At 40.8% G+C, this 10,445-nt stretch overlaps 1 protein-coding gene across 1 annotated transcript in view; it reads right to left on the bottom strand.

Annotated features, from left to right (window-relative positions):
* Positions 1 to 1,428: 1,428 nt before the first annotated feature.
* XRCC2 (X-ray repair cross complementing 2) overlaps positions 1,429 to 10,445 on the bottom strand; it is a 21,330-nt gene continuing 12,313 nt past the window's right edge. Inside the window, 1 exon segment of the mRNA XM_019530432.1 lies at positions 1,429 to 2,397. Within this exon segment, the coding sequence (XP_019385977.1) occupies positions 1,682 to 2,397 (716 nt within the window). The 3' untranslated portion in view covers positions 1,429 to 1,681.

Raw genomic sequence — 10,445 nt, forward strand, 5'->3', positions numbered from 1 at the left:
TAATTGTGGTCATGATACAAGGATGTAAACCAAGAGAAAGTAAAATTCATTGGAGTTCTCATACAATACATACATATTTTGCATTAAGATGGTCAATGCTGTATTTCAGGTCCACAGAGGTTATACATCTAAAAGAAGGTAAGACTACTGTGATGAATTAATATGCTCCTGAAAAAGAAAGATCCAACTGGGACATTAATAAATGGGGAACTAAAAAAATTACAGAAACCAAGTTGAATCAAGAGTGGCCCATAAAGCCCAGGGACATGGTTTATCTGATTTAAGGGTGAAATACAAATGTTATTAAAAAATTCTATCCTCTTTCCTTAAGAGCATTACCTACTTGCTACTAGTTTGCAGGTATCCAGGGCTGCTCTAGGACCCTGGCACATGTTCATTTTATAGTGTGGTGGGAGCTCATCCCTGATCCTAACAATCGTGCCTCCCAGAACGCGTGTGATTTTGGGATCAGATCCCAATGATGTCACTGCTACTTGCCAGGGCAGGGAGAGCCTAAATGCCTGGCCTTCCCCTGCAACAGTAAATTGAAAGCCAGGTACCCATAGCCCAGTTGAACTGGAGTGGTCCCAGAGCAAACAATCAGTTGTCGGTCCCAACTCAGGATTGCACCGGTCTATTTTGAATAGTCCCAGTCCCATGGAGGAGCCAGTTTGAAACTCCCACATGGAGTTACACATCTTTTGTGGAATATTTTTGTGGCTAGTTTCTCATTTTGTCATGTCATTATGCGTGTCTGAGTTATTATTTATGGTGTGATTAACAGGTTTATCACATCTTAATTGTAACAGCTGCCAGGGGCCTATGGATCCTTCAGCTATAGCACTGAATCCTTTCAACTTTTGAGAGGACTGAAGATATCTGAAGACCTTCTGGCAAAGGAGAGGTCACGGTGACACCCAGAGGTGTAAGAGAGCAGCCCTACATCTGGGGCAGCACTGGCTGTCACTGTGCTAATGGTGGCAGTGGCTATTTTGTGTCCTTTTACAAAAAGTGTCCAGGGCTGCTGCCCTCCTCCCCCCATTATGCTACTGGTGACACCTGTAATCCTTGCTCTGACCAGTGATAGTATAAGTGTTGGCAGTAATAACTGGATGGTGCCTAGCCAGAGACAATGGAACCTTCCTTACACAGAAAATGAATCCTTCTCCTGAGGTGCAGCTGTGCCTGCTGGCAAAGGGTATATGCAGAGTGTATGTCCCTATGCTAGTGGGAGTCAATCAAGGCCAATATTTACAAAGCACTAACATCTGCCTATGCACCAACTCCCACATACAGAGCTAGACTACAGTTTGTGTAGCTTAGAAGAGGAAGAGGTGTGAAAAGGGTTATGACAGAGCTGGAGTCAGTGCATTTGGTTGTATGCTGTTTAGGAAATGTTAGTGACAGGAGTCAGAGTTAAAGATGACGTGACTTCTAGTTCTCTTGATTTAATCTCTTGATGTATCAATCACACATAAATAGTTACAACATTCTTCTCTATTTTATGCTGAACTTATACAGTCATTCAAATCTTTATATTTCCTCTGCTCTTCACAGAATTTAATAAATGTTCGTAACAAAATTCATAAACAAATCAAGATTAAGAAGGTACAAAGATATAAAAAAATACAGAAGACTAGTTAGACTGAAGATTTACTATAACTTTAAAAGCAAATTCAAGTTAAAACTGAACTCCACATTCTGCAACACTAAATGAACATTTCACTACATGGTTTCTTTTGACATGGCAAGAAACAATTGAAAAACCTTTGCTGTTACTAGAATGACATTTCTTAGAGAAAAATATTCTGTGGGTTACCAATTGTTGCCATGATTTGCAAAGATAAGGCCTGTAGTCTACTTCAGCTTCACACTGATGTTTTAAGGAAAAGGAACTTTCTGCAGAGCTTGAAGATTTCTGCATAATTGTTTGTGTGGTTGCAAACACAGCTAAAAGATGCTCTCTGACAAGCTTCTCAAGAAATTTAACACACTTTTTCATATTCAACTCCTGCATGTTATAATTCTCCCCACCATTGCTTCTGTCTATCCAATAAAAAGCAGATATACTATCTAAAATCAAAAGGCAGAGAGAAGGGCGAGTGCAAAACATATTTTCTAGAGAGTAAAGAGTGAGAAGCAACTGTGTGCTACTGTTGCAGTTAACAAGGAAAAGCCTTCCAAGGCACAGTTTTATGGTTTCTTCTGTGCTCTGGGGTAGCCTGTGTTCAAGAATGGTAACCAGACGAAGCACATCAAAATGGTAGTCTGTATCAATGAACATGACTTCTACTTCCAAACCGCCTCCTGATTTGGGAAGGATGCAACGGGTGATGAGGTGATAAAGCATCTCTGTTTTTCCACTTCCTTCGGGACCATGGAATTCAATGACATCTCCTGTTCAAGAACGGAAACAAGCACGTAAGCTGGGACCTCTATTCCTTACAGACTGTTATCAATGTTTACTGAATCAGTTTTTTCAAAGGTGCAGGGCAGAACTTATATACTTCACAGGGAATGGCAAGTGCTCACTGCTTCTGAAACTCAGGCAAAAGATTTTTCTGAGACCTTGTGACATACACTGACTAATTACAGTTAAATCATATTACTATATCATCATTACAACTCCTAAAAAGAAAATGTTTCCTTTTGGTCCAGGGATTTTTGAATATTCATGCTGTTCTGACAAGTGGAACAAACAGGAAATGTTTCTTCTCCCATTACTGTCCTGACCTGGCCTCTGAAAGAAGAAGGGAACATGCATAGCAGATCTGATTGATCAATGATGATGCACGTTAATTTTAATTAGCTACATTTTTATCTTGTTTTGTCATGCTGCTGATACACTACAAAGTTTCTAAGAAAAATATGAGTTATTTAAACCCCGGATAGAGTTTTGTAGGAGCTATTTCAACGTTGAAAGACAGCATCTAAAGTAAAATAACAATGGGTGATGCACGAAGGCTGGAAAAGAAACTTAGTATTTGAGAAAATGCTATTTATGAAAGGTTGGCAACTGGATGACACGGACTGGCAACACCTCTGTCATTATAGTTGGATGGGGCTTGGAAAGGAAGCTGCTACATAAAAGACTGGCTAGGGCTCTATGTATCATTATTTCCAATAAAAATATGAAAAAAAAGATAAGCAAGAAAAAACATGTTGGAGGACAAAATCGTGTTTTAACACGTCTATTTTTGTAGCATAGACAAGTCCTTAGCACTTCAAGACAGCAACATGCTTCCTCAGCTCTGTAAGGCAGATAAACCTGACTGAGTGACAAATGTCAGCACATTCATTGAGTACTTGTTTTCTTAAACGGTGACTACAAAACTATTTTTTGGGGGAATGGAATCGCAGACACCTTGAGCTAGGCAGTTAAAAAAATCCCCACCTCAAATGACAGAAGGCTTTGTAGAAAGACTATGATCTGCTAAGTAAATTCTGCTTTTCCCCTAAGTTGCAATAAAATACATATTATAGAATGCAAAAAGTGTTAAAAAACATTAACTAGAAAGTATAACCCACTACTAAGAAGGGGATGCTTCTGTCAGATATACATCCAGGACACTTCAGAGACTTCCTACAAATTCACAACCTTGCACTACAGAAAAAATAAATCTTTTTTTTTTTATTTACTCCCTGTCTCTCTCTCTCTTTAGGAAGCTACTGTTTTCCCATTAAGATGTATGTCGCCTGTGCAGCAGTTTAGGCAAAGGCAGGCACACATCAGGTGGACAATTAACTCCTTTTCCATGGTTGAAGGAGAACTGCAAAACTGTATCTGCAACAAGCTTCTGCATTTCCGTGACCCAGGAAAGTGTACATGGGCTAACAGCTTTTCACAGAAGAAAAGTAAGAGCAGACAATTAATTGAAATTTTATTCCAACATGTTCATGCCTGTCTGAATTTACAGGGCTTTTCAAGTCATTACCCAACTTCCTGAGGATATTGTTGTTCATGAATGTCCAGAATGTCAAGGAGAAGTTAGAATGAGAAAAGAAAAGGGAAACTGAGGCTCTTGCTATCTACACTGCAAGTGAAAAAGGCAATTTACACATGAACAGACGATCCTGTGTCCTACAGCAGCACATGTAAACTCCAACTCGCTCTAATGCAGACAATCTGAAACACAGCTTTCTCCATTTTTGGTATTTCCAAATTTTTAAAAGAGGGCTTTGGAGGGGGCTAAGGTTTACCTGTCTGCGAAGAATACTGGTCTCCCAAAATTTGTTACAGTGAAGGCAAGGTCTATTAATCTTATTAGATAAATCTGGACCTCTTTCCTCCGGTTCTGAGTTTGTAATCTTTAACTCAGTCACTTGGAGCCAGCTCCTACTCTGTTACACTACATACACTGTACCAGTGACAACACAGCTATCGCAGAACCATGTCAGAATACAAATACGGCTTGAAGAAGCCCTAAATATGCCATGTAGTATCATTCCCCCACCTCCACTCCTAAGTCTCTGGAAGTATTTCAGAAACACTGTGCAAAGCACTTTTTGAGAGAAGACAAACTACAGACTTTGGTGTCTGGCTTCTGCGCAAGCCTTCCACTGCCTTGAACGGAGATCATGAATGGATACAGCAATTAAACATTTTGGTTTTGCTTCATCTACCTTCATAATGGAATATGGCTTGTTCAAAAAGCACATAGTAACAAAACATGTTCATTTCGGAGAAGGAACAGTTAGCTGTGTCACAGTTCTCAGAGATAATTTTAATAAAAATTACAGTTATTCAGTGAAATAAATGTTTGATTTTGTTAGTTCAGAAGATGTTTTTCTGAGGAATGCATGGGAGAGTATGTGCATGCATACAAAATTACCCCGCCCATTCCTTGCCCCCTGCCAAAAGGCCCCACTGACTAGATAATGAATTCATACCAAAACACAAGGGACCCTTAGATCCCAATATGCACTTCCTTGTGCAAAAAATGGGAAGTTATATGAAAAATCTAATTTTAAAGCTCCTCTTTGAGAGTTTTGCAATTTTCATCTCAAGACAAGACACTTTTTTCTACATTGTTAGTTTAACGTGGAAAAAAGTTAACAGCGTAGTGCTAAGAACAAAGGGGAACCAGCATCTACCCACTCGGCCACAGACGCCACACTGGAGTCAAGAACCGAGCCAGACATCAGAAAATGGAAGATCCTAGGCAGTAACCAAGCCAGGAGCCTAGATCCAGAAATCATGGTCAAAAGAGCACCAGAGACAAGAAATGAGAGAATCCAGGACACTGGAAACAGGAAGGGCAGGAGGTAGGTTCCAGGTGGGGCTGACTAGCTCATCAGGGTGCCTGGCCCTGTGCTGGCTAGTCTTCACGCCAGCTGGGGATATTTAACCCGTAACATAGGACTCCATATTAGACTTAGTGTGCCCAATATTTATTAATCATCTCAAAGCAGATGAATAACAACAGGGGAAAAACATACAGATGGCTTGGGAACGTTTGCTGATGACACAAAACTAATCAGGTTAATCAAGACTAAGGACTGAGAGGACTTAACAGAGTTAGTGGATGAGCAGCTTGGTGTCAGATGAAATTCAGTACTGGCACATTCAAAATAAAACACATGCATTATTCACATACAAACACACACCTACCCCCCCCATTTAGTTCAAATTAGCTGTAATCCTGTAGGACAGCCTAGTTATCAATGTATAGGAGTCAAAGAAAACATTTAAAAGCGCAACAGATGTAAAACATTACCTCTATGTGTGACATACAGACAGTAATAATCTATATGTGACATACAGACAGTAAAATTCCACCATATAAGCATATGGTACATCCTCATCTGGAATATTATGTCCATTTCAATTATTCTGGCTCAGATGATAAGGCAGAATGAAAAGTCTTTACTTTGCCTGCATTCACTACACTACCAAACGTGGGGAACATGATGCCATTACAGAGCAGCCCAGTTCAGCCAGTTTTAGTCAGGCCACTGCAGAAGTTGTCGGTGGTAGTACAACTTTCACACTGCCAGACACGTTATGGAAATGCTAAGTTAGTATTTTACAATGTTGGGGCAGAGGCTGTCACTTACAATCTGCTTTTTGGAAGTGAGGGGAAGGGGAGGAAATGTTTACTTCAAATTAATTTTGGGTGTCATACACAGCTGAAAAATCAGAGCCTTATACTGACACCCACACCTCAGCTTGATATGCCTAAGTGATAGTGAGAAACATGAATTGCAGCACTGGAAGATTATTTTAAAGCTCCTGCCATTTTGGCATTCCTATTTAGTCTCCTTGGGAATACAGCATAGTGCTATCTAATATGCTGATGTGTCCTGAACGGCACATTTCCATCATGATTAGGAACAGCAGCGGGAATATCACAGAAGCTCCTACATTAGCTACTTCTACTTTATGTGCACTGATTATACATTATGAATACTTGGTTGCCTATAATGGAATCTATGTATAATTTATTAAAACACTAGTGTACATATTGCTATGTTTCAAATAGACTAATACAGGAAAATGTGTAATTAATTTAATAAAATAATAACATTGAGTAAAATGTTGTGCAAAGATATATTTATAAAGAACTTCAAAGATAGGTGCACTATAACAAGTCCAAGCAACATATTAAAAATAAAAACAAATGGATTTGACTAATAAAAAGTTACATTTTCATTAAGGCTATAAAGCCAAAACATTAGAAAAACAGGTCACAATAACGAATATATGGATTTGAGTAAACAGACATAAGAGAGTCATTTTAAAAATTCTTGCAGTGTGCTAAGATTACATTATAAAAACTAAAGCAAATTTATACAGTTCAAAATACGTACTCATTTACATTCTGTGCAACTCCATTAGAGCTAGTCAGCATGAAATTTGGCTGTATATACTTTTGGGATTTGTGTTATTCTGGCTTATAATAAAATAAAATTGAAAATATATTTAAGATAAAGGAAAACATTGGCAAAAGAACAAACAGGCATGAACAGGCCACAAAATTAAATAGTTTTTAACCATCAGAAAAATAAAGTTATTTAACAGTTTTCCAAACAGTAGTAGCAGCAAAACAACCCTGCCTAGTTTTAAGACACAGCTTGCTAAAGTTTATGAATGGCATCGTCAGATGCGGCTTCCTGAAACAGCAAAGGTTAAATTTGCTGACGCAGAAGCTGTCTTCCAGTTTGTCCTCAGAAAACCTCCGAGGTAAATCTCCATTTGGGAGCTTTGCACTCTAGAAATAAAGGTAGACTAAATGGGTATGTGGGCTTTTTAAAGAAAATTATGCTTGCACAAACTTTATGAGCATTTTTGAGGGCGCTTACCAATTTTACTAATGGCTTTTTTGTTATTTTGGTAGGATAAGAAAGCAGTCCCTAGTGGGAATACTTTGTTGGTACAGAGCTCCTTGGTGCAAAAGTGCTCAAGCATCTTTGAAAAATGTATAATTTGTGTGACGGTTTGCTGAATACAAGAAGCTTTAAAGGCTTTCCTAAAAGCGGACTGGAGACTCTATTCAGCATTATCATACTGAAAACAAAAAATGAATTAAATCTTGGGATTCAATTTAACATTTTACCTATCACAAAAATGGATGGATGCCTTAGTGAAAGTGCATGCAGTGGCATCAGTACAAAAGGGAAGAAATTCTCAAGTAATATGTAATATAAGTTATTAATTTATGTGCTGTATATTGATCTGGGATCTGACATCTAGGCATCCATGGAGAGTATCTTTTCTGTTTCTGTCCCCAAACCACCTCAGTGAAGGACCTTTTGATATACATAATTGATGTATAATTCTAATCTTCCACAACTGCTCAATTGTGATGCAGTTACTCCATATTTAAGGTAGTTTTTTAAGGCATCAAAATACATCTGCTGTGAGGCCGAAAAAAGCTGTTAGAATTATGTTTTTTTACCCTTATCTGTGCCAAATTAAAGCCATGAAGATATTTAAAAAACAAAGAAACAAACAAAAGCCTTCTCAGGCCTGAACATTTCAGTGGTTTTTGAAGCTAGCACTTACTTATTTTTGAAAATGTTTACCCTTTATTTTTAATTATCTATTCAAGCTACATATCACACTTCTAAGGTAACTGCACTTCCATTTTTTATTACTATAAACAGAATGGGAGGGCATGGAAATTACCACAAGGCTAGCAAGGGTGTGAACTTACCAATGTCAGCAACTGCACGGTAAGTGCCTGCGAGCATGCTCTTATCCTGCTGGAAATGTGATGCAGTGTACCGACTATCACTAAGGGACTTTGAACTTACCCTTGGGGAAAGTGTCAACAAAATCACTTACTATGAATAGGGGTTTACCTAACTCCAGGAGGCTGATTTTGCAGGGAGGTTGTGGGGCCCCACCCCTTGCCACCGCTGTCCATCATGTGGCCCCACCCATTGCCACTAACTGGAGAGAGGAAGGGCCACATGACAGGCACTCATCTCTGCCAATCAATGGTGAGAGGTGGCAGGGGGGATGGCAACCATCTTGGGCTGCCCCCTCCCACTCCGCCCCATGGGCTGTGCAGCCAGGCAGTAGTGTGAGGAGTGCTGGCTCCTTCTGGGGAGCCAGGATTTTATTTTCAATAAGTTTTCTTCTTTTTTTGTGGATTTCATAGACAAGGCCTGCTTTTGCAAGCAATACCGCATTTTGTGATTTCCGTGAAATCCACAAAATCGTGATTTCTGTAGGTCTCTAACTACAGAGTGGCTGAAGTGCTGTAAATACACATGCTAGCTTGTCTCATGATAACTTGTTTGTGTAGTTGCTATACCTTAAGTTACCTGTCTATGGTCACGGTTGTATTGAAGACTGTGGCAAGCTTTATCAATTTACATGAATTAATTAGTTAAATTGCTTTTGAATTAGCTAGATGTAATCACACTGGCATGAGTGACTGGTGCCTCCTGAATCTGGGGGGGCACCTACAGAAACCTGCAGCCCTGTTGGGGGGGGCACAAGCCCTGTCAAGGGGGGGCACGTGCACCCCCTACCAGTCATCTGTGCACACTGGTAGTCTACTCCATTGTTCAATTACTTCATGAAGATACACCCTCACACCCACTTCAATGTTTCCTTTGAGCCCAAATAAATGGAAGTTTATCACTGAGACTGACCAATTTATTTATTACCTTGTATAAAAGGGCTGTAATTTTCTCTTTTTTGCCTTTCCAGACACCTACATTAGTTTTTCTCTGTCAACTCCCTGAAACTAATCAAATAAAGAATCTATTCCTCACCTTTAAAACAAATGCCTACATCTTTTTTTTAGGAGAGTAGTCAGGGAGGCACTGAGGTCCCGGAGGGGAGGGGAGTCGGGTGTCCAAGAAGAGTGGTTGTTCCTTAAGGAGATGATCCTTAGAAAGCCCAAAGGGAGGTAATTCCATCATAGATCAAAGGGGGCAAGAGGGTGCAAAAGCCCTCATGGCTCCCCAAAAGCATATGGGAACATCTCCTAGCTAAAAAGGAGGCGTACACCCAATGGAAGGGAGGGGCCTTCACCAGGAAGGACTATACCTCAGTTGCTCGGGGCTGTAGGGGGGCGGTCAGGAAGGCCAAGGCGGAGATGGGACTGGGACAAGCTACCCAGGTCAAGGACAACAAGAAGTCCTCTTTTAAATATATAGTGGGTAAAAAGGAGGTACCGGGTAATGTGTGGCCTCTGCAGGACACACTAGGAAATCTAGTCATTGCACCAGACAGCAAAGCTAACCTATTTCACAATTTCTTTGCCTCCACTTTTCTGAGCAGGGACTGGGTCACCCCCCCCACCAGGACCCCCATAGGCCCCAGGGGAGGTGCACGCAGGCCTAAGGTCAGGGAGGACCTAGTCACGGAACTTCTGAAGGGACTGGACATATTTAAATCAGCTGGTCCTCACGATCTCCACCCCAGAGTGCTGAGGGAATTAGCAGAGGTCATTGCGGGACCCCTTGCACGGATTTACAAGCACTCATGGTGCTCTGGCATGGTGCCAGAGTACTGGAAAAGCGCCAATGTGGTTCCCATTTTCCAAAAAGGGAGGAAAGAGGACCCAGGAAACTATAGGCCAGTTAGTCTTACCTTGGTTCTGGGTAAGCTTTTTAAGAGAATGATCTTGGCGCATGGCCATGAGGGGCCAACAGAGGAGGCCAACATGGGTTTATTAGAGGCAGGTCCTGTCAAACCAACCTAGTGGCCTTCTATGACCAGGTTACAAAATCCTTAGACGCAAGTGGACGTGGTCTTTCTGGACTTTAGGAAGGCCTTCGACACTGTCTCTTACCCCGTTATCATTAAAAAACTAGGAGACTATGGCATTGACACCCACACAGTCAAATGGGTCACTAGTTGGCTGGAGGGCCACACCCACAGACTGGTGGTTGACGGGTCTTACTCGACCTAGAGGGATGTGGGGTCCCCCAGGGCTCAGTCGTCGGGCCCACACTGTTCAACATCTTCATCAGTGACTTGGATG

Source organism: Crocodylus porosus, unplaced genomic scaffold, assembly GCF_001723895.1.
Source record: "Crocodylus porosus isolate Cpor-Errol unplaced genomic scaffold, CroPor_comp1, whole genome shotgun sequence".
In the NCBI taxonomy this organism is placed as follows: Eukaryota; Metazoa; Chordata; order Crocodylia; family Crocodylidae; genus Crocodylus; species Crocodylus porosus.